We start from the raw sequence: 24,278 nt of genomic DNA, 5'->3' as shown, positions 1-24,278 counted from the left end.
AGCTTTGGGGTAAAAGGTATTTGTCCTTCATGCATGGCCCACGTGTCTAGCTTACAGTCCTGTCAGATCCCTCAAACTGTCGTGTGTGCAGATGTGTCAACACGTGTCAACAGTCAACACAGAGAACTGTCCCTCAAACGGCCACTCCCTTTCACCCACCCTCCTTCACCCTGTCAGCCACCCACCTGTTCCCCTGGTGTAATTTTGGCATTTTTCAGCAAGTCATAGAAACAGAATCATGCCGCCCAGGGCTTCAGAATTGGCTTTTCACTGTAAACGAGCCCCACAGACACACCCCAGGTTGCTGCTGTGTGCTCAGGGCTAGTTCCTCTTCAGGGCCGTAACATTCATGGCTGGCTTGCCCACACTAAGCTGACCATTCGTCAATCACTCTGCCTGGGCATTGGATCTCCCTCCCTCTTGTTGAGGGCTGCATCTGGTCCTGTGACTCTGGATCTGCATCTGGTCTGTGACAGTGTATGAGCACCTACCACTGCGAGCCTATGGGTGTGATGTCCTTACAGAGTTTTTGTTGCTATTTGGTTTGTTTGTTTTTGTGTGACAGAGCATGCTGGGGAGTCTTGGGAGACACTGAGCCCAGTCCAACTCTTTTTTTCAAGACTTCTTTGGGGTGGGCCCCTAGAGGTGGGATTGCTGGCTATGCGAATACAGTGACTCCCAGCATCATCTGATCTCTACATGGGAGTGTGTGCTTTCTCTCACATGCACCAGCTGATGAGATAGGAGATTCCTGCTGTGGCTTTGTCAGACATTGGAGTTTATTCTAATTTTGTTTCTGTTGCTGTGATAAAATACCATGGCAGGAGAAAGGGTTTATTTTAGCTCAGTTCCAACAGGGACATTAAGGTGGCAGGAACTTAAAACAGTCAAGAGCAGAGAGAGAACGAATGCATGTATGCTCACTTGCTTCATTTCTCCACTCTAATACAGTTCAGGATCCCCTGCCTAGGAAATAGTGCTGCCCACAGTGAGCTGGGTCTTTTTGCATTATTAAGACAGTGCCCGCCGCCGGGCAGTGGTGGCGCATGCTTTTAATCCCAGTACTTGGGAGGCAGAGCCGGGAGGATCTCTGTGAGTTCGAGGTCAGCCTGGTCTACAGAGCAAGATCCAGGACAGGCACCAAAACTATCCAGAAAACCCTGTTTGAAAAACAACAACAACAACAAAAAAAGACAGTGCCCCCACAGACACGCCCACAGGCCAACCTGATCTAGACAATCCCTCAATGAGACTCTGTTCTAAGTTGTGTCAAGTTGACAATCAAGCTGACCTTCACAGTGCTATGATATTTGAGTAAACACCCTTTTCTGCGTCTGTAGAAATTCATTCCATTAGAGCTCTCAAGAAGTATCGGGGGTGATACCACATGACTCCCTCCTGATCCTCAGGAGTATCATGTCCACCTTATTTAAATGTAGCCTTAGTGCTCAGTGTGGTCCACACCATCTCCATTTCCTCTTCTTCACTTCCCCCTTAGAAACTCAGCTCTTCTTCTCCAGGAAGCCTGTCATGCCCTCTGGCATAGGGAAGCAACCTCTCTATATCCCACATATCTCAAGTTGGTGTATCCCTTGTTCCTGGAGCCACACGTTGATCTTGGTGGCTCCTGGAAGCTAGGCAATGTTTTCACAGGCACGTGCACACGTGCGCGCACGCACGCACACACAGGTTGGAGGGGGACAAGGACACCCTGACCTCACAGAATACGTTGACATCCTAATAGCTTGAGTGAATGGCGGATGAAGCCAAGTCAGTGAAGACTTGTGGCTTTGCTAAAAATGGCAAGGTAGGGTGTGTGCAGGTTTGAGGCCTGCCGGGCAGGACTTTGTTCTGGGCTTTCTGTGGCATCTGCACTGGTGTGGACAGCGCCAAGCACGTGGGATGTTATCTGGCCACTTGCCATGCCATCGCATAGCCAGACTGACAGCAGAGATTTCTCCAGCCTCCTGTCCATCAAGTTGTCAGGGCCGTCGTTGGAGATCAGCCGATGCCCTGATCCATCACACCCTGCACTGCCTTCTGACCTGGGCATCTGGGTGGGGAACCGCTTCTGCTGGCTGCTGCAACAAATTAGCTTTACTTGATGGTGTAAAGCAAGACAAGTTGATTTTCTCAGAGTTCCAGATACCACCGCCACCCCCAGCAATTTTAGAGTACTCCTGGAAGTTCCTTAACATAGGCCTGGGAATCTGGCTCAAGTCACAGCCCTCTAATGGTAGCTGTGTCTTTGTGGGACTAGCAAATCCTGAAGAGTCTGAGGACCTCTGAGCCCTGGGGATAAGAGGAACCTTTATGTACCATACTCTTCCTCTCCAGATCCACATCCTTCCTACAACTCTTGGTTTGGGGCAATAAACCCGACTGTGGCCCTAAGGAACTCTGGCCCATCACCTCAAGGCTGATCTACTCTTATACTACACTTCTGGCTATTTAAAATTCTGTTCTGTGAACACACCAGTTCACATTTTCTTTCTTGCTTGCTTTTTTTTTTTTTTCCTGGTTTTTTAAGACAGGGTATCTCTGCATGTTGCCCTGGCTGTCCTGAAACTGTCTCTGTAGACCAGACTGGCCTCCAATTCAGAGATCGTCTGACTCTGCCTCCCAAGTGCTGGCATTAAAGATGTGCACACCCAGCCATGCCTGCCCATTTTCTTTTTTCTTTTTCTTTTTTTTTTTTTTTTTTTTTTTTTTTTTTTTTTTTTTTTTTTTTTTTTTTTTTCAAGACAGGTTTTCTCTGTGTAGCTTTGCGCCTTTCCTGGGACTCACTCTGTAGCCCAGGCTGGCCTCGAACTCACAGAGATCCACCTGGCTCTGCCTCCCGAGTGCTGGGATTAAAGGCGTGCGCCACCACCGCCCAGCTACCTGCCCATTTTCAAAGCTGAGTTATATCAAAAGACAAAATTGTCATAGATTTAAAGTCTTTGTTTTTGTTTTGAGACAGAGTTTTAGGTTCCTGGGTTCCAAATTCTACCTGGAACTATAGGTACCAGACCCAGCCAAAGACGTGTGTTAATTATGTGCAGCCCTAGAATCCCAGGGCGCTTCATCTCATGAGACAGTAAGTGTTTCTGTCAGCAAAAGAAAGGGACGACTGTCATTGCAAAGTTGCTTTTGTTGGAGGTGTCCTCGGGAACTAAATAAAATCCACAGACTGATGCAGACCAAGCAGTCCAGGTCACCATTGTTACAAAGGACAGGGGTTTGTATCTAAAACTACAACACTGGATACTTCTTGGTTATTTCTAATCTGTCTTCTTGGGGGTCCAGTGCAAGAGCCTTCTATATTTTTAAACTTTTTTTTTTGGTTTTGAGACCATGTCTCCTATGTAGTTTAGGTTGTCTGAGAACTCCTGAGTGCAGAGATTACAGCTTCCTTTAATTTTTACTAAACTAGTTAAAACTAGTTGAACTGGGGTGATAATTTTTGTTGATTCATACATACTTCTTTACATATTTATGGAGTGATGTCTTTTTTCTTCAGGTTTTATTTATTTCTTTGTTGAGATAGGGTCTCACTATGTAGTTCTAGCTGGCCTAGAATTCCTACATAGACCATGCTGACCTCAAACTTAAAGAGATCTGCCTGCCTCCAACTCCTAATGGAATTAAAGGTATGCATCACCATACCTGCCTTTTCTTCCTCTTACTTGTGTGTGTGTGTGTGTGTGTGTGTGTGTGTGTGTGTATCTATGTGTGTGTGTGTGTGTGTGTGTGCGCGTGCGTGTATATGCAGGTGCAGATGCTAGCCATGTCAGATCCTGTTGGAGCTGGACTTTTAGTTAGTTGTAAGCTACCTAATATGGGGGCTGGATACCAAACAGTAATGCATTTTAACCCCTAAGCTGTCTTGTCCAGATCCTGAAGTCTTTGATTTTGTATTACAAATGTCTCTGCTCACTCAGTGGCTTGCCCTTCATTCTGATGATGTCTTTAGATGAACATAATACTTAGTGCTTTTTTTTTTTTTTTGATCCTGCTGAGGAAATGCCCCCTAGTCCAAGGCCACTAACATATTCCATATTCTCCCATGCCATACTTTGTGGGCTTTAATGAGTTCTCCAAGTACTAGGAGTGAGTTTTCTAAACAGTGTAAGGTGTAGGGTTCTGGCTAATTTACTAAGGGCCATCTTTACCCATGTGCTTTAGTGGGCCTGTCACTAATGAGGCTGTCTGTGGGGCCTCTTGGTGAATTTCCTCAGTCTTCCCACAACCACACTGTCTTAATTGCTCGGGCTTTGTAATCAGTGACCCATGATTTTTTATCTTGTAAAACCTTCCGGTTTTATATTCTCTCAAGATTGTATTTGCTATTCTTCATCTTTGACATTTCTATACAAAGTTTACAGTTGGCTTATTAGTTTCAGAACACCAGCCAGGATGAATGAAGATCAGTGGCAGAGCACTTGCCCAGCACACGTAGGGCCCTAAGTTCCATTCCTTGGTAACACACACACACACACACACACACACACACACACACACACACACACAAACACATCTTCTATTTGGAAGATGGACATGGTAGTGCACACTAACAATCCCTAGTATTTGGGAGGTTGAGGCAGTAAATTAGGTGTTCAAGGCCAGCCTCAACTATATATCAAGTTTGATGCCAGCCTGGGCTCCATAATACCCTGTTTTTAAGTTTTATTTAAATTGCAGATCAATTTATAGATCAATCTGGGAAAATTGGCATCTTTGCAATGTTGAGGCTTGTAATCCATGAGTATATACTTATGCTTTCATTAGATTATTTCAGTGACATTCGTAATCACACGTAATCATATGTCTTCTGGGTAATGATCCCAGCACGTTTTCTGTTAATGTAGTGATATTTTAATGCTATTTTACTTATAAAATTGTGTGTCCTATTTGATTATAGAGTTGTGTAGAGAGATTTGGTCATTTCATTCTGCCCTTTTGTCCCGCTTCACAGACTGACGTAGCAGTCAGACTGGATCCCACTGCATGTCCTACAGATGCTGTCATTTCGTCAGCAAATGGCAGTTTTATTTCTCCTTCTCTTTGTTACCTGGCACTGTTCGCTTTCCAGAAACAACAGACTGATGACCACCAGCATGTCCACGGTGGCTGGCTTCAGGGGATAGCTGTCAGAATTCACCATTAAGGAACCTGTTAGCAATGCTGTGTTTGTGGTAATTCCCCACTATCAATATAAGGAGATTCTGCTTTTTTCCTTTGTGAAAGTTGTCTCAAATGATGCTTCGTTTTGCCAACTGCTTTCTTTCTTCTTCTGACATGATGGAAGTCTCCTCTTTTGTTCTGCTAATACAGTAAATTATATCAGTTGGTTTCTAATGCTGTCTGGCTTCTTTAGCGTACATTATCCATCTCATACTTCAGTAGATTCAATTTGCTAATACAGTGTTTGGAGTTTTTGTAATTATGTTTATGAAAATGTTGAGCTGTAATTTTCCTTTTTTGTAATGTTGTCAACTGTTGGGGTTGTTGGCCTTACAAAATTAAAAAAGAACTCTTTTTTTATATTCAGGAAGTTTTTTTTTTTAATAACAGATTAATACTCTGCTTTTTTTTTTGGGGGGGGGGACAAGTTTCACCCATGAAGTCACATGAGCCTGGTGTACTTTGTGGGAATGTTTTCTTTAAATTGCAGGCTTGGTTTTTCAAGTGGAAGTCAACTATACAGATTTTGTACTTCATTGGTCACATTTAGTAAGATGTGTTCTCAGGACCTGGTGAAGTTGGAGTCATTATGTTTCCTTGCACAGAGTACATTTTCTTCTTTTCTTTTAAAAGGCCACAAGGCCTGTAGAAGCCGTGGCAGCGGCCAATTCCTGCTTTCAGTGCCTTGCGCCTGGTCGCTCTTGTGAGATATTTCTCAAATCTGGCTCTTTGCAAACAGCCAGTTTTTGTTTTTCTTTTCTGATTTTCTGATATGTATTTCTTTTCTTCTGGGGAGGATGGGGAGTTCAAGACAGGGTTTCTCTTTGTAGCCCTGGCTGTCCTGGATCTCGCTCTGTAGACCAGGCTGGCCTCAAACTCAGAGATCTACCTGCTTCTGCCTCCCAAGAGCTGGGATTAAAGGCATGCATCATCACCACCCAGCTCTGTGTTCTATTTCTACTCTGTTCTTTATCATTTTCTTCCTTGGGTTTAAATTGGTTTTTGTTTGTTTGTTTGTTTGTTTGTTTGTTTTTTTTGTCCCCCTTAAATAAACTGGCCTCCAGTTCACAATCCTCTTGCCCCAGCCTCCCACATTCTGGGGTTACAGGTGTGCACCACCATGCCCGGCCTGTTTGTTGTTTTCTACTTATACAGATTGATGATGCATAAATCGCTTTTTTAGTTTTCCCCCCTTTCTACCCTGTTAATTCTTTTCTCTAAGTGCGCTTTATCTGTGCCCCCGAGTTTAGAATAGCTGTCATCGTGTAGCTATTATTTTTGTAGGAAATATTTTAGTTTCTTTTGCCCTCTTTCTTCGACCTCATTTGAGGGAGTTTGCTTTGTTAGTTTTGTTTTGTGCTTTTGTGACATTTTGAGACAAGGTCTCACTGTGTAGCTCAAGCTGGTCTGGAACTTGGGGGGATCCTCCTGCCTCAGCCTTCCCAGTGCATAATCCAACAGGTTCTGTGTCTCAGTTACTTTTCATTGCTGTGACAAAACACCATGACCGAGGCGACATATAAGAGAAACACTTAATTGTAGTTTAGGCTGGCATGGAGCTCTCATTCTCCTACTTTAGTCTCCTAAGAGCTGGGGTTCCATTCATGCTCCGCCACGTTTGGCTTCTGTGTCCTCCTTTTGATGGACACTTTCATCCACATGAAGTGTCACATATGTCCCTCCAGCATGATATATTTGTCCCAGTAAACCCACCAGAAATTGAAATTACTGGAAGTTGAAATTCAGTGGGTACACCTGACCCACAGTTTCTTCAGTTGTTCACCTCATGAGCTCAGGTCGACTGGGAACCGTTGCTGGCTGCCACGTGGAGTGTTACTAGAGGATTGGTACATCATCAGCGGGGACACGCCAGGTTCACACTGGGTTTCCTGCTGAGTTTGTATCCACCTCACTCCACTGTAAGTCAGAAAACCTTAACTGAGCTCATTGTAAGCTAGAGGGTGTTGCATGTCCTGTCCTTAAAGTCTCACTTGCCTGAAGCCTCACTTGTCCCATAAAAGAATATCTATTCAGGTTGCTGTGTGTATGTGGTGAAGAAGGGGGAACTTACTGCCTATGTTGCTTATTTTGGGGATTTTCTCTAGCTCCCCATCATCTGGATCTGCAGGAGCTCAGGTCCCATGTGTAAGACACCATAGTATTTACACTTAGCCTACCTGAACCCTCCCATGCACCTTAGCTGTAAGCCTCCATAGCCCTTCCAATATGCAGTTTTTCATCCTGTCTGCCTGTGAAAATTTTCCTTCTGCCTGAAATATCTTGTTAGTAATTTTTTTGTTTGTTTGTTTGTTTTTTTGTTTTTTGTTTTTCGAGACACGGTTTCTCTGTGTAGCTTTGCGCCTTTCCTGGAACTCTTTCTGTAGACCAGGCTGGCCTCGAACTCACAGAGATCTACCTGCCTCTGCCTCCTGAGTGCTGGGATTAAAGGCGTGCGCCACCACCGCCCGGCATCTTGTTAGTAATTTTTTTAAAACCACCTATTTGCTGACAACTAGTTTTCTGAACTTTGTGTAACATGCATTTCCCTTCCTGTAGGAGTGAACCATGTTTCCTGCTCAGTTTGGGCTCCAAGTAGGTAGCACTTCCCTCTCCCAGATTTAGATCTCTACCTGAGTTCACTGGGTCAGGCATGCTGAACACATTAATTTCAATTTCTGGTGGGTTTACTGGGACAAGACCCTGTCACAGTGGAGGGAACTATGTCATGCTTTCCATCTTTTTTTTTTTTTTTCCCGAGACAGGGTTTCTCTGTGTAGCTTTGTGCCTTTCCTGGAACCCACTTGGTAGCCCAGGCTAGCCTCGAACTCACAGAGATCCACCTGGCTCTGCCTCCCGAGTGCTGGGATTAAAGGCGTGCGCCACCACCGCCCGGCATGCTTTCCATCTCGTGGGAATGGCAAGGCCCTGCAGCAGCACTGCTCTTCCCTTGTGGGTACCCCCTCTCTCTCCTCTGGTTTCTGTGTCCTTCCATTTCAGCAGCAGTGGGAAGAGGTGGGGGAAAGCAACCTCAGACTTAACACGGGGGCTGGCAGGGTGCATGAACATGTTTTGCCTTTGAAGACGTGAGTTTTGGGAGTCTTGGAGGTGGAATGTTAAGGACTGAAGGTGTGTGGACTCCCTCATTCATATTTTGAAACTGCTTCTTTGTGGTGGTGCTTAGAGATGAGGCCTTTGAAGGTGATGCAGGTCATGCTGGTGGGTCCGAGAGGAGGTTGGTGTCCCTACAAAAAGAGACCTGGAGAGACTTTGCTCTCACCTCACTCCCTACTAGGAAGGACATGAGAAGGCAGTTGTCTGCTAGTCAGTGAGAGGCCTCCCCTGAACTCAGTCCAACCTTAAGCCTCTAGAACTATCTGTGAGAGGCCTCCCCTAAACTCAGTCCAGCCTTAAGCCTCTAGAACTATCTGAGGAGTACTGCTGTGGAAGGAAGTGCCGGCCCATGGCCTTCGCTGTGGCGCTCACCGGGCTAAGACAGGCAGGGCTCTAGGTCTGTCCTGCTTGTCTCAGTAGCCGAACTCCAGTTTTTGTCTCCAGTCAGACGTCTGAGAACTGAGCCCCAGCCAATGCTTTCCATGTCCGCCCCAGAGAGTCAGAAAGCAACCTTTGTTTAAGGGCCCGCATGCCTGCCAAGGCCCCTTTCCTCCAGTGTGGCTTTGGTTTCCAGCTTTCCCCACTCACCCTTGGTTGGAGGGTTAGACCGGTAGAAGCTACGTGGTTTCCCCACCGTGGTTCTCAACAGTCGCTCAAAGCAGGACTCAGCACAGCAGCAGCTTGTTTCTCCCCTCTGTGCCCTGTGTGTTGCCCACTGCGGGCAGGCTTCACTGTTTTCCAGATTCTGGCTCCCGAGCTCTTGGCCCTCAGATCTAAGGGTTGAATCCAGTCCGTTGGCCATGGGGGAGATGGGCAGTGATGTGCCTGTTGTGTGTGTCTGTTCCCTCTTGGTACAGGAGCTGTATTCAGCATGAATTGATGGTAACTGAACTACCTGTGAAAACACTGGTCAGCCTCCCAGCTGGTCGTTCCAGTTTGCATCACAGTACATTAGTGTTTTTGCATCAACTGTGCCATAAAGCGTGATGGTGGTAATGTGCTGAACTTTCTCTAGACCTCTCAGGGTCAGTTTTCTTAATGATTACTGATGACAAGAGGATACTTCTACACAGAGCTTGAGGCAGCTCCTCCTCTCACACCCCTGCTTGGTTACAGAAGGTCAAGAGGTAGCATCAAGCTCCTGCGTCTTCTGGACCTGTGTGGGCCACTGTTACATAGGAAGCTGACCAGTCACTTCAGCTCCCCACACAGCCTCCCCAAAGCTCAATTCCCTCACCTACAACCCTTCTGAGACTCTGTCCCTTAGTTCTCCTCCGGCTGCCTGCTTTCTAATCCTGTTCCTTGGGACACAGGCAGGTTTGGCCAGGCACCTTCAGAAACCCTGTCAAGACATGACCTTCCAGCAGGGGGCCCCCAAGATCCAGGCACAGCACCACTATCCGCGTGGACAATTTTCCCTCTGGAAGGAGCCGCCCACTGTCTCACACCAGCGTAAACCTTCTCCTTTCCTTCCTTTGGTGCCACAGAGCAGCTGTTCTGGGATTCATCTCACCGCCCCCCCAGACGGCAGCGTAGCTTGTGGTGGTCCCCTAGTCTTTGTGATGATGGCCTCACAGAGCTTGTCTGCAATGTCTGGCTGCTGGGAAGGGCATCTGGTATCTTCCTGCAGGTTGAACTCCAGAGGCTTAGGGACCTCACTGCCTGGTTACTGTCGGAGGTCACGGGGTCCTTATGTGCCTGCACCAGGCACCTAAGAAACAAGCTCCAAGTCTCATGTCCTTTTCCCTGTGAGACAGGCTGCCTCACAGATTTTCATCTGTGACATGGTAGTGTAGCCCTGCAGCGAGGGTACCGATGCAGTTTTGGTGTCATGGTGGATGGGTGCAGATGTCACAGACAGGTTGTTGTGCCTGTAGGCAATGAGCAGTGTCCACAAGGTAGCCCAAACTCACTCTGTCTCTTTGCAGTCCCACGCAGTGTGTGAGCATCCAGGGTGACCCACCATGCCTAATCAGCCAGCCTAACCATCAGTCCTTATCTTTGGACCTGTGCTGGCCACTGAGGTCACTAGAACACTCTTCTCTTAACTAGTGTAGATGATAAATGTGCAATCTCAAGGCTGGGGTGGGTGGGACCACCAGGACCTGTAACCATGGAATCTGTAGTAGCTGTACACTCCCAGGAAGGGGCCTTGTCCCTGTGTTCTGCCCAAAAAAGGAAATTGAGGCTAGAGGGCTGACTCTTAATAGGAACCCACCAGCCCTGGTTCAGTTTATTTTTTAACTTTTTAAGTGTTTTCATTAGCACATACCAGTTATACATAGGAATGGGCTTTATTATAACATTTTCCTACGTGTGCATAGTGTAGACCATGCATATTCACCCCCCTGTTTCTGTTAACCTCTCTCTCTCTGTTTTTATTTGCTTCTTTGTTTTGTTTTGTTTTGGATGGGTCTTGCTATGCAGGCCAGGCTGACCTTAAACTCATGGTAATTCTCTTGTCTTAGCCAACTAAGAGCTGGGGTCACAGGTGTGAGCCACCATGCCTGGTATCACAACGTATCTTCCTCCCCACACCACCATCTGGGTCCCTTTCCAGTGTGTGTAGCCTGGGCTAGTCTCCACTGAGGCTCATGCATCTCGCTGGGGAGACTTCCTGTCTCATGCCGTCCTTTCCACCAAGACCCCATGTTCATGTGTGTCTGTCCCCATCTTCTGCCGGGCAGCAGCGGGTGTGCTTTTCACCCATCGCTGATGCACCGGCTCTGTATAGAGGAGGGACGAGGGCAGCTCCCTGTGTGGGTCAGCTGTTTGGCTGTTTCTTTGCTCCGTGTTTTTCTCCATCCTCCGGTGTATTGTGGTTGCAGAGGGACACACCCCAGACACAGAACGATGGAGTAGCTGAAAGGGTAGAAAGCCTGCGTGGGAGCCATGGTTGTGACTGCTGTTCACAAACAGGCCCGTCTCCCACGCAGCCATAACTTCCCACGGCAGCAGTTCCCATACCTCTATCCTGGCCTGTTTTTGTGATTTCAATGTTATTTTTCATTTACCTTTCAAAGCATGGCACGTATAAGTCATATTTTCTGCTAGGAAATAGCTCAGTGGTTAGAAACAGGAAGTTTGAGTTGAAAGCCTGGGATGGGAAAGTCCCTAGCGGGAGGAGGCGAATGCACACTCAGATGTGCTGCCCACCCAGCTTTCCCACCTTTGACAGACCGTTCTACCCATCACTGCTGCTACCCCCAGCTCCTGGGATGGTGCCCGCCTGGCAGTGTGGAAGGAACGAAGATCCTTGTTCTCATAGCCTTCTAGGAGCACCAGATCCTGAAGTGCTGTAGGCCCGGATACCTGCAGTCTTAATGAAAGAGCTTGTGTGGCTCCTTCATCGCCTCTTTCCCACGGCACAACCATTCTTTAGCTGGGCATCTGAAGTCCTAGGATGAGTTGATTTGCATATGTGTACGATAGAGAAAGACGAACAGAATCCCGGCAAAATCACTGTGACCCTGAGCTAGAGGCAGCAGTGTCTGTTCCGCCCCTGCCCTCCATGACGACATCTGTTCTCAAGCTCTGTGGACCCTCTTTGGTCCTCAGGATTCTAGCTGGCTTCTTATCTTTGCTGACCACTGGCCTAGGGTTGCCACCAAAGGCACCAGGATCTCTCCCTGGCAACACAGGGTCGCCCTTTGGTACTGCTGTGACCTGTGCTCATTACACTGTACATTCCACATCCCACAAGCAAGGAACCCTCCAGCTTTACTCTGATCTGCTGCCGCAGTTCAGCCCACCTGTCATCCCCAAGCCTGGAAGAGGCGGGTTTGTCCACAGTCAGTTGATCGGAGTTCAGCTTTTTAAAAAGTGGGTTTCTTTTTTCACCTTGTCAGTGCTCAAGATGCTAGATTACCATGGAAACAGAGCTTGTTAAGATTCCTGTGACCAGCCTAATTATAGAATTTCAAAGACAAGCAGAGAGCTCCCCGAGGTTGTCAGGCAGCCCACACGCTCTCCAGGACTTGCTGTTCACTGTGTGCCAGCACCCAGGGAGGTGGCAGTTGAGTCCCCAGTGGCAACCTCACCCAGAGTGTGGGCTTCTTACCAAGCCAAAGCTCAGCTTTGACACCTGCAGAAGTCAGGTGTCCCTGACAGAGGTGCCAGACCACCACAGACGGCTCCTACACTGTGCAGGGAGCGTCACACGGCCCCAGCAGGCTCTGCCCCTTCCTCCAGCCCTTCCTTACAGCCTGAGCTTACCCTAGGGTCCAATTTCCACAGATGTTTCCCTTCCCCAGAAGGTAGGTCCCTAGCACCCCTTCCTCTTCAGCAAGCTTGACTCACTCATATCCTTCTGTGTGCATGTTGGTGACCATCACTTAGGTCAGGGGTAGAGCTTTCATTTTCCAGGAAAAACCAAGTTCTGAAAGTGAAACTGGCTTGCATGTGGCAGAAGCAGCTGGATTCCCCCAAGGTCTCCAGGGTCCCAGCCCACAGGCCTAGAAAACCATAGGGGACTCTGTGGCTTTGTCCCAGGCCACATTGCTCTTAGGGAACCTTTTAGTAAATCTGTACAGTTTGAAAGTTTGGGTTTTAGCAGCTACAGTCCTTGTGGGACTCGGATTTCTAGAAAGGCTCAGTTGATTTAGAAGCCTAGGGTATCATAACCCTGTCCACCCCCGAGAAACCATAGGTAGTTAACCACTGGAGAATGCTCCATGGGTCCCTGGCCAGAATCCTCAACACCAGCAAGGCTGTTAAGAGCAAAAACTCTGAAAAACAGCCCCAGGGAGATGGGGGACCATATATACTATGTGAGAATCCTAGATGGGGTTCTGAGAGGGAAGAGGACAATTGGAGAAATTAAGGAAATCTGAATAGTGTGGACTTTGCTGTACAAAGCATCCTTTTTGCTTCACTGATTGTGACAAAGGTAACAATCAAGAAGGGGGTGAGCATGGTGGAGCCCAGGCAAAAAGTCTCACGAAGTCTGTGCTCTCTGTAGGTTTCAAAAACCGAAAAAGTAGCTCGCTGAAGGAAGTTGAGGAGGCCTGACTGGCACCAGGCTGGAAAGGCTAGAGGCTGACACCAGTCTTAGTTTGCATGGATGAGGGCACAGCACATGTTCTTGGTCAGTGTTCTGTTGCTGCAAAGAGACACCAGACCACAACTCATAAAAACAAAACAAAACAAAAAAACATTTAATTGGGACTGGCTTACAGTTCAGAGGTTTAGTCTGTTGTCACCATGGGGGGAAGCGTGGCAGTGCACAGGCAGGCATGGTGCTGGAGAAGTAGCAGAGAGTTCTACATCTGGATCCACTGGCAGCAGGAAGAGACACTGGGACCGGCTTGGGCTTTGAAACCCCGAAGTCCACCCCCAGTGACACACTTCCTCCATAAGGCCACACCTACTCCATCAAGACCACACCTCCGAATCCTTTCAGATAGTGCCACTCCCTGATGACTAAGCATTCAAATATATGAGCCTATAGGGGCCATTCTTATCCAAATCACCACAGCACAAGAATTGTCCCATTGCCTTTCTTAAAGTACACCAGGGTCTAGATGGCTCAGCAGTTAAGGGCACTTACTGCCCTTACAAAGGACTCAGTTCAATTCCCAGCACCCTCATGTTGGATCACAAACATTGTAACTCCCTTTTCTGACCTCCATGGGTATCAAACATGCATATATATTCAAGCAAAACACACACCCACATAAAATAATTTTTTGTTTTAATTTAAAGTGCGGTAAAAGTATTTGAGGTATTTATTTTTTACATGAAGGATAACTGACTTTTGCTGTAACTCCTTCTCATTCTCCTGGTCATTATTCTCCCAGCAGTGACACAGGCATGATCTGCACCCTGGGGCTCCCCTGATTTACTTGAGGTATCCACTGCCACAACTGTGGACCTCCAAAGTATGTAGCTCCCCAAGAGGGTCCTGTGTAAGTCAGGGTGCTCTAGAGACCCAACAGGATGTATATAGTGAAAGGAATTGACCCACAGGAATATGGAGGCTAGGAAGTCAAAGTCGTCAAGGTAAGTGTCAAGTCAAGCACAAAGCCCACATCCACCTGAGGATGGTCTTCAGTCTTTTCATTGCTTTGATTGACTAGATGAGACCCACCCATTAAGAAGGGCCATATTCAAAGTCAGATTTAATGGTTAGCCTCATCCCTATACACACTCATAGAAACATCAGAACAATGTTAAATCTGACAGAGTTGACACGTGAACTCTAGAGGTCTACCTCTTGTCAAGTTGACATTCATATGCAACTCTTTAAAGCACACTCAGCCTCCAAATAAAGGCTATAACAGGGCTTCACTCTTGCTAATGCAGGACAAACTGTGTGCACATCTACATCAGAAAACGGCATGGACATCTTGGGCCTTTTAGGCAACCCCTAATAGGAGGTCATGGCCTCTCAGTGGTTTCCATATCTTCTTTCTTCTCACGATTTCAGCTTTTCTTTCTGAAGTGGAGGAGCCAACATTATGTCTTGTGGCTCCCCTAGACCTACCCACCCGGACAGAATCCTGAGCAACCTGAAGCACGCTGTCCTGGCCTATAGGTGCAGGGTGTGCTTCAAATCCTGCCTTGACAGTTACCATTCACAGCAAGTTTTGATCCATTTTGCATTGCTGCTCAGAGTGTCTGATATGTGGTAGTTTGCAGGAAACAGGGTTAATTTCAAACGTTTTAGAAGGTGTCGACAGAAAGCTGTGTCATCCTCTGGTGAGGGCCTGGTGCTGTGTCATCCTGTAGAGCCACGTGGGAGACAGAACAGCTTGCTAGCTTGTGTCTTCCCCCTTTGTAAAGCCGCTAATGCCCTAGTATAGAGTGCCCCACTTACAGCTAACCTCGTCTGCCAAAGTGCTGGCAGCCCGTGACTTTGGTGATTGAGATTCCAGCACTTGAGCTTTGGGGGATGAACCCAAACCTTAGGAGATCCTTAAAGTTAAAAAGTGAGATGGATGGCTAGAGAGTTGACTCGGCAGTTAAGAGTTCTTACTGCTCTTGCAGAGAACCAGGTTCAGTTCCCAGCACCCACATGGCAGCTAATAACCATCTGTAACTCCAGTTCCAGGGGACCCAATACTTTCTTCTGGCTTCTGTGGCCTCCTACATGCACGGGGTACACATATGTCCACTCAAGCACATAAACATACACATTGAAGAGGGGAAAAATGAAATCGGAAGCCAGCAAGATGACTCAGCAGGTAAAGGCACTTGCTGCCCAGTCTGATGACCAGAGTTGGATCCCCAAAATCCACATGGTAAAGACGATTACCAGCTCCTTCAAGTTGTCCTCTGGCTTGCATGTGTGCCATGGCGTGCACATACTTATATACACATACTAAATAAATACATCGGGGTTGTGTTTTTTCTTGGATTTTTGAGACAGAGTTTCTCTGTGTAGCCTTGGCTGTCCTAGAACTTGCTCTATATACTAGGCTGGCCTTGAATTCACAGAGATCCAACTGTCTCTGCCTCCTGAATGCTGGAATCAATGGCGTGCACCACCACTCCCAGCAATAAATAAATAAATTTTTCTTCTTTTGTTTTTGTTTTTTGAGACAGGGTTTCTCTGTGTAGTTTTGGTGCCTGTCCTGGATCTCGCTCTGTAGACCATGCTAGCCTCGAACTCACAGAGATCCGCCTGGCTATGCCTCCCAAGTGCTGGGATTAAAGGCATACGCCGCTGCCACCGCCACCACCCTAAATAGATAAATTTTAAAGCATTTAAAAAAATAATTGTTACTGGGAGGTGGTGGCACACACTTTTAATCCAAGCACTCAAGAGGCAGAGGCAGGTGGATCTCTGAGTTTGAGGCCAGCTTGGTCTACAGAACAAGTTCCAGGACAGCCAGGGCTACAAAGAGAAACCCTATTTTAAACAAAACAAAACAACAACAACAACAAAAAATCATTGTTTTTGTTTGGTTGAGGTTTTTTGTTTGTTGTTGTTTTGTTTTTGTTTTGTTTTGCTTTTGAGAGAGAGTCAGTCTCCTTTTGTAGCCGAGGCTAGCCTTGACTTCCCATTCTTTTGCCTCAGCCTAGTGCTGGGATTATGGGTATGTCTCATCCCACATGTGGCTTGAAGCATTCTCACAAGCTCGGGAGCCACTGTGGGTGCTCTCCACAGGCTGTGATCAAGCAGTGATGGAATTTTTGCACCACAAGAGCAGACGTTCCTCTTCACAGACCTGTTTTTGTGCCCACCTAAGCCTTCCCCAGAGCATGAGTGATGGCCCTGGTGCCCTTCTTCCTTGAAACCATGGCAGATTGTGTGATATTAATTTAGCTGATCCCTCAAACGTTGAGAGAACCTTTTGTGTGGGACTTCTCTCTTTATTTCTCCTGTGTATGTGTGGTGTATGTGTACATTTGCATGTGTGGAGGCAAATGTGTGTGTGGGAGTGCACACACCTTCACATGTGTGCGTGTGTACATAGGCCCTGTGTCGTCTAGCTCACTCTAATTTATAATAAATATGTGTATAATTATATATATATAATATATATAAACACATGATATATCATATATGAATTGCTACTTCCAGCTAGTCTAGCTAGTCAGCTTGCCCCAGGGACCCTATCTCTGCCTCTCACATGCTGGGATTCCAGATGTCCGCCATGTCTGCCCAGTGTTTCTGTGGTGGGCTCCAGGGATCGAAACTCTAGGACTCATACTTCTGCAGCAAATGCTTTATCCACTAAGCTGTCCCTGTCCCCAGTGTACATTCTTTTGTGGTTGTAGACATCCTTCAGCATCTACCACTTAGGCCTGGTCCTGAGGGCGTGTGGCTGGTCCACTTGGACCTACACTTGTAAGTTTTCTCTTGTGCTCACCTGCTGCTCTTAGAATCTTCAGAGTCTCCCCACAGGTTCAGCGTTCCCTACATCCTCTTCTGTAAGATCTCTATTATTCTGCTGTTCGTGCTCATCCTCTTATTCTCTAAAAGACCGAATGTCTGTATGGCAGAAGGCAAGGGTCTCGGTTCATTCTGACTGCCGTAATGAGATGTACACTGTAGGAGCTTGCCTTCCCGTGGTGTAAGTCTGGGGGACCAGGGTCAGGAGCCAGCACGTGGTTATCTGGTTCCAGCTCTCAGACAGCACATTTTTGAGTGTCCTTATATTTTAGAGAGCTAGCGCTGCTCTCTTCTTGGGAAGGCACTAACTGGGGCGCCGCCTCGCCCTCTCTTCACCTTCTCGGCCTCGTCTCAGCCCCTCTAGTAGTCAGGACTCCATCCTGTGTGCTTGGTGGATAGAGCCGTCGCTCGACAGTGAAGTCCAGGCTTTCTGGGTGACAAGGCACTGCTGTCAGCCCTGGTCACTTGTCACTTCTGTGCTCCAAATCCTGGGGCTCTCTTTCCTGTCCCCCTGGGAAGTTTGTCCTGTTGAGGGCTCTCTCGTCTGCCTTGGCCTGTTCTAGGGTACCTTAGATTCCTTTCAATGCTCTGTAGTCCAGAATAGCATGGAACTGCCCTTCACTTTTCAGTGCTGTAGTTGAGCTTGAAGACTTTAATGGGAAATACAGAAGGACTCAGTCCACAAGTCCTGGTTTGTCCCCACGTTGCCTTCCGAGTTTACGTCTCCGTCCCCTGGTCACTTCATACTTTTCCCCTTCCCTTCAGATATGAGATGGTGTGGGAGCCGTATAGGAGCACAGTAAGGCTGGTTGTTTGAGCCAAGGACCTGGGCTTCCTTGGCTAGGTTTCCCTAGGAATGTGGGTGGGCCAGGAGAGGCAGGCCATGTCCTGTCACCATAGACAAAGGTGCATGGGACTCATCAGGGGCTCATCAGAACCATGGGGCAGGCAGACGCTGGTTTAGCCCCTCCCACTAGTATATACCTTCCATGGGCCTGATCCCCCCAGTGGGCAAAGTGGGGGAGGGGGTACAAAGGCTGGCACTACTTCTGTCCTGGTTTCATCTGAGGCTGGAACCCTGTAGGGGTCACCAGTCAGTGCTTGGCTTCCATCAAGTGGGAGCGTCAGAGCCATGAGCAGAGAGGGCCTGTGAGGGAGCTACACTTGGGTGTGGTGGGCGAGCCTTCGTTCTTCCTGAGCTCCCAGAGGAACTGCGGCTTCCAGCTCCTCACTGAATCTCCCCTTTAAAGAGAGAGAAGCATGTTTTGCAGTTACTGTGACCTGATTTCAGCAGTTTCCAGCTAAAGCTGGTAATTTGCTTGTTTTAAAAACATTCCGTTACACTCTCCACTTTGGAATATTTCAGCACTTTCATTAGGGCTCCTGAAAGTCGCTCTTGCTACCGGATTTTATAAAAGCACAAAGCTTCCCATTGTACCTTGTGTTTCTGCATGTTTTGTCTCTGTATGCTGGTCCTGTGGCATTTGGGGGTCATGAATAGCATCAGGCTATGTATGGTTCTAGTCGGAACTTTAGTGGTGTTTTTAAAAAAGAGCTATTCTAGTGTAAATAGTGCATGTCACAAAGTGATGTTTGGGGTAGTTTTGGACTCAGAACAAATACTCAAGAAAGTTGGACCTTTCTCTGCCCCAAGGTCTGTTGGGTGAGAGGGACCTTGGACCCGGGTGAATCACTGAAACAGTGCTGGTGTACTGGCTGGCTGTAGCCTCCAGCCTAGCAATCCACTTTCCCTCCTTGGATGGTCATATGTAAATATCATGGTCCATTTGAACCTTTTCCCTGTATGGAAAAAAGGGCCTGGTTTTCAGAAGCTGCCCAGAGGGAAGGAGGGTGAAGGGAAACAAGTTGGGAATAAGCAGTCTGGGAACTGAGTGGCCCAGGTCGGAGGAACTAATACCCTACTGCTGTAGCCTGCCTGTTCCTGCCGGATGCCGGGTATCTCCACTGCCCTTCAGAGCCTCTCCTGAGCTGCCATCTCTAGCAGCCACAGCTTTGAGAACATGAGAATCATGTGAGGAGAGGTGAAGGGGAGGCTCTACCTGGAAAAATTGTCATTTTAGTTCCGGCATTCCTCAGCCGGGACTGTAGCCAGAGCTCCAGCCAACCTAGACAGGAATGGCCTGTCCCCATCTATACCTTGGGCTCGGGGGCAGGGCTCCTGCATCACAGTGCTGCTTCCTTACACAATTTCTCCATCCTTTCTAGAATCCATCTACCGCCGTGGGGCCAGAAGATGGAGGAAGCTGTACCGCGCCAACGGCCACCTCTTCCAAGCCAAGCGCTTTAACAGGGTGAGTGCATTGCTCCAGTGACCCCCTTAAAGGGGTCGTTTTTATTGCTTCTACAAGTAAAGAAAAGGCTCCTGCTGTGCCTGGCTGGGCTTCCTTCAGCACGCCCTGGGAAAAGTCCTGAGCCACCAGCTTAACCAGTATTGGTTAAGGGCCGTGGAGATGTGCTAGGGCTACTCCGAATTCCTCCAGCCGCTCCCCTGAATGGTAGCCACTGCATGAGAATGCGGCTGTGTCTTGGGTGTCCTTTCCTGCCCCTGATTACATCGTCTTTGCTCATTGTCTCTGGCCCTGAGGACCTGCCTGCCTGCCGGTTTGAACACATGGTGCTTCGGGTGGGCTGTAAGGGTCTCCTTGGGTCCCAAAAGTCCCAGATGCCTCCACTTTCTTATCTGCGGTACTCCAGTGGCCAGTCCGTTTTGAGTGACACTTGGCTTAGTCCCTCGGGTCTCTTCGTCATAGCGCTTCTTTGTTCTCCAGTGTTGAGTGACTGGTGACTCTGCAGTGGCTCCCTTTCACAGTGAAGGGCAGTGCCTGTTGTCCTCTGTGGCCACTCTAGGGTGGTGTGGGTCCTGTGAACACGCTGCAGGACTGTTGGAACCATTACACTCCAGTGCCGCTCCCCAGCTGACCCTGCGCTTTTCCACTCTGTCCCGTGCTGGGAAGACGCTTCAGCACTGAGTGACCACAGGCCTCAGGGTTGGGAGCTGTGGGGTCAGCCCAGCCCGGCCGTTTCTTAGACAAGAGCTCCCTCCTGTCTTGTTTCCTAACATATGAACGCTGGGAGGAGGGATGGAGAGGGAGCACAGGCCGAGTCAGTATTCGCCATAGTGTGAGGGCCACGTGGGGACCACTGCCTCTTAAGGGCAGCCACTGAGACTTCCTTTACACACACTGTCATGTGCCTCTCGGGTCTCTTCTCCAGGCACATTAGGTAGGTCAGCCCAGTCGATGTAGATGCTAGCCTCTATGTTCCTAGGCAATTCTGTGAGTGTGAGCTGTGCCTCTTGGACCTGTGGACTGGGTGCCCATCATGTGTCAAGAATTTGGGACTGCCCTCGCCCCTACCCCAGGAGCTGATGAGGCTTGGAGTGGCAGAGGGGCAGAGGAAAAGCTCCTGAGCAACTGCAAGGGGGATACGTATGCTTGCACTCGGCCAAAAGGCTGAGAAGCAATGAACAGACTGTAGACAGCGTTGGGCTCAGTGGAGACACAGGCCAGTGCCTGGGAAGACAGCCAGGTACTGCCTAGAGATCCTAGAGACTTCCTGGAGGAGAGGATGCTGGGAATCCAGGATACAGCCCACACAGTAGAACCCAGATAATGTCAGGGTACACTGACCCAGGCTGGGGTGGTCCCAATAGCCCTGTGTCTCTGCCATCCCATTAAAATGCTTCTGGTACTCCCCGGGCCTGACACATAGTAGGTGCATACTGAACACTGCCTTGTTCTTTACATGACTAACAATTGAAAGGTTACTTTGGGAGCCTGGGGGTTGGGGACTGGGCGGAGGACAGTGGGGAACAAAAAAATGAATGGATTGTAAGAGCAGAATTCTGGGATTTCTGATGTCTACGGTGGACAGTAGAGGAACCACAGACTGTCACTCACCTTGGAAAGGCCTAACGTCATCAAGACAGAGAGGTAAAAGGGTGCCACATGTCAAGTGCTAGCACAGGGTGCTCAGAGGACAGCAGGGGCTGGAATGATGAGTCTTGTTACCCTTCTGCTGCCCAGCAGGGTATGTCCATGGAATTTTACAGTCAGCCAACCAGGTAGCCGGGATGGAAGTTGTCTGCTGGGAATGTGGAGAAATGGAGACATCTGGCCTTGGAGCACCCGGGGTCAGCCCCCGCATTTCTCTGTGAAACAAGCAACTGGCCATCTGTCCAGCCAGGTGCCCTTCTCCTGTGAGCCTGTCACAAGCCAGAGCAGGAGTCTCAGGCAGCCCAGCAGCCCACCTCCTCTCAGGGTCCTGGAGAGGAATCTGGAAGTACTATTGTAACTTATACTTGTTTCCCTCATTGATGAATGACTAATGGCCAAGACAAAGCCTGTACACTCATATATCCACCTGGCACATAGGCCAGGACTCTGGCATCACCAGGAGCCTCTCACTGTAGTGTGTGTGGTCATGTGGATGTGTGTGCACATACCCATGTGGATACACGTGCATGTGCATATACAGGTTTGGGTGGAGACCAAAAGTTGGCATCCAGTGTCTTCCTTTGCCACTCTCCACTTTCATTCTTTTTTTGGATTTTCGAGACAGGGTTTCTCTGTGTAGTTTTGTGCCTTTCCTGGATCTTGCTCTGTAGACCAGGCTGGCCTCGAACTCAGAGACCTGCCTGCCTCTGCCTCCCGAGTGCTGGGATTAAAGGCGAGCACCACCACTGCCTGGCTCTCCACTTTAATTCTCGAGACAGGGTCTCTCGGCAAACCTGGAACCCTCAGTTCACCTAGAGCTCCTGGCCAGTGAACCCCAAGGGTCCTCCTGCCTCTGCTCCCAGTGCTTGGATTATAATCGTGCACCACCACACCTGCCTTTTTTGTGGGAGTGCTGGGGGGTCAAACTCAGGTCCTCATGCTTATGGCAAACACTTTACCTACCAACTAAGCCATCTCCCTAGCCCCTTCCCATGGTTCCCTTCAAGTTGATTGGCAAACTAGAAGGATGTGATGTGAGCCCTACAGGAGCTGTGACCCCGCACGGCCCTGTGTTTGCCCTCCAACCTCACTTTGGCTTTCAGAAGGAAAACGTCCCTCTATGAGACCCAAAAGGAGGATCTAAAAGTGACACTGGGCCTTCAGCTATCTGACAGAGGGGTGGGACCTGCCTTGTGGACCCTAGGTCTAGCATTAATACAATGGGAGAAGAACTCTCCTCTCCATTATGCTGAGAATGTTGGTCAAGGAATGGAACATCCAAGCTCTCTTGCAGAGAGAGTGAGGTTAAGAAAATTATAAAAACTAGAAGTGGCGTAGCCTTCAGGGAAAAGCAGGCACTGGAGACCAATAGGATTTTTAGAATTAGCCACATTAGACAATTCAGATTTCCTTCATTTCTAAACAAACCAAATATAGAAACCATGTAGGAAGATTTGTCTGCATATATATAGGCATTCATGTTTGTGGGTGGGTGTGGTGTGTGTGTGTGTGTGAGTGAGTATGTGAGTGTATGAGTGCGTGCCTGCGTGCATGCCTGCGTGCGTGCGTGCGTGCGTGCGCACGATGGACAGATGCGTGGGTGAGTGCACCAGAGGACAACTTCAGATACCATTTCTCAGGTGCCCATCTACCTTTTTATTGGGATAGGAAATGGCCAGAATTCACAATGTAGGCTAGCTAGCTAGCCACTGAACCCAGGGCTCTGCCTGCCTCTACCTCCCCAGTGTTGGGATTTTTCCCCCACGTGGGTGATGGAGATCAGACTCTCTGTTTGCAAGGCCTTACAAACTGAGCCATCTCCCCAGTCCTAGAAAAAAATGTGTAACAGATGAAACTTAAAGGAATAAAAGATCAAAAGAACACAAATGGTTGCCATTTTGGAGTTACTGCAAGTTACCCCCCCCCTTTATTTCCTTTCTTTGAGATACTTATTTTTAATTTTTATGTGTGGGGGTGTTTTGCCTTCATGTATGCATATGCATCTGTGCTTGTAGTGCCAACAGAAGCCAGAAGAGGGAGTCAGATCCTCTAGAACTGGAGTTCTAGATGACTGTATCTGCATCTTCTGCAAGAGCAACCAGTGCTCTTAACCGCTGAGCCATCTCCCCAGCCTCTGCAAATCAGCTTTTTTCTTTCTTTTTTTTTTTTTTTTTCTTGAGACAGGGTTTCTCTGTGTAGTTTTGGTGCCTGTCCTGCATCTTGCTCTGTAGACCAGGCTGGCCTCAAACTCACAGAGATCCACCTGTCTCTGCCTCCCGAGTGCTGGGATTAAAGGCGAGCACCACCACCGCCTGGCCAAATCAGCTTTTGATAAACGCCAGGACAGAGCAGAGTTGTGAGTGTCTAACAAGTGTAATTGCTTATAAATGCAGACAGCTTGACCCTTACAAATATTTTTTAAATGCAGACATTTTTCTCAGACAGTGTCACGGGCATTGAATATAATTATTGCTTAGGGTTAACTGTGTGAGCTACAGTGGGATCTGGGTAGCCCCAGGGTGGGGTGCAGTCATGGACTCTGCCATCTAGAATGTATTCTGCCCTACTTCTGTCCAAAAGAATCTGCCTCCAACAGTCAGCCCCATGCTGTTCTTTCACAGAGGGGCAACCCACACTCAGGGCATGAACCACAGCAGTTGATAGTGTCTTCCTTGTGGTGGCCACATTACCCTGTGCTGGTACACATGGGTCCCTAGGCTACAGGGCAGGCTGGGTAGATGATACTTTGTCTTCTGTTGTGAGTAGATAGAAACAGTAGAGCGTGCTCCCCAGGATCTCAAGAAAAGAAGCTTCTTGAAGTGGGCAAGTTTAGGAGATGACACCCGGTAGGACCATCAAGGATTTCTTCTGAGATCTTTTGTCTGAAGCAACTAAATTGGGAAATAGACATTTCCTACAAAAGGTCAGAATTTATGTTTTCAGTTTTTAAGGACACTTGGTGCTGCCATTGTGACTCAGAAGCCACAGAGAGTAAGAGTGCCAACAGGTACAGTGATGTGCCAGTAAAATTTCACATACCAAAAAAGGGGGAGTGGCGGTCATGAGCTAGGGTGACCTGCTGTGGTTTGCACACCCTTTCACAGGGAACTTGGAATTGGTATTTACTCCAGTAACTGAGGCCCTGAGAGAAATGGGTTTGGGTCTTCCCATGAGCCCCACCCTTCCCAGGTAGAGCAAGGCAGAGG

General features: G+C 48.2%; 1 protein-coding gene across 1 annotated transcript in view; it reads left to right on the top strand.

Annotated features, from left to right (window-relative positions):
* The window catches only part of Prkcz (protein kinase C zeta), a 111,354-nt gene that overhangs the window by 51,710 nt on the left and 35,366 nt on the right, over positions 1 to 24,278 (top strand). The window contains 1 exon segment of the mRNA XM_028891470.2: positions 19,343 to 19,428. Coding sequence (XP_028747303.1) covers positions 19,343 to 19,428 — 86 coding nt within the window.

Source organism: Peromyscus leucopus, chromosome 2 (genome assembly GCF_004664715.2).
Source record: "Peromyscus leucopus breed LL Stock chromosome 2, UCI_PerLeu_2.1, whole genome shotgun sequence".
NCBI lineage: Eukaryota > Metazoa > Chordata > Mammalia > Rodentia > Cricetidae > Peromyscus > Peromyscus leucopus.
This window is presented reverse-complemented; position numbering and strand designations above follow the sequence as displayed.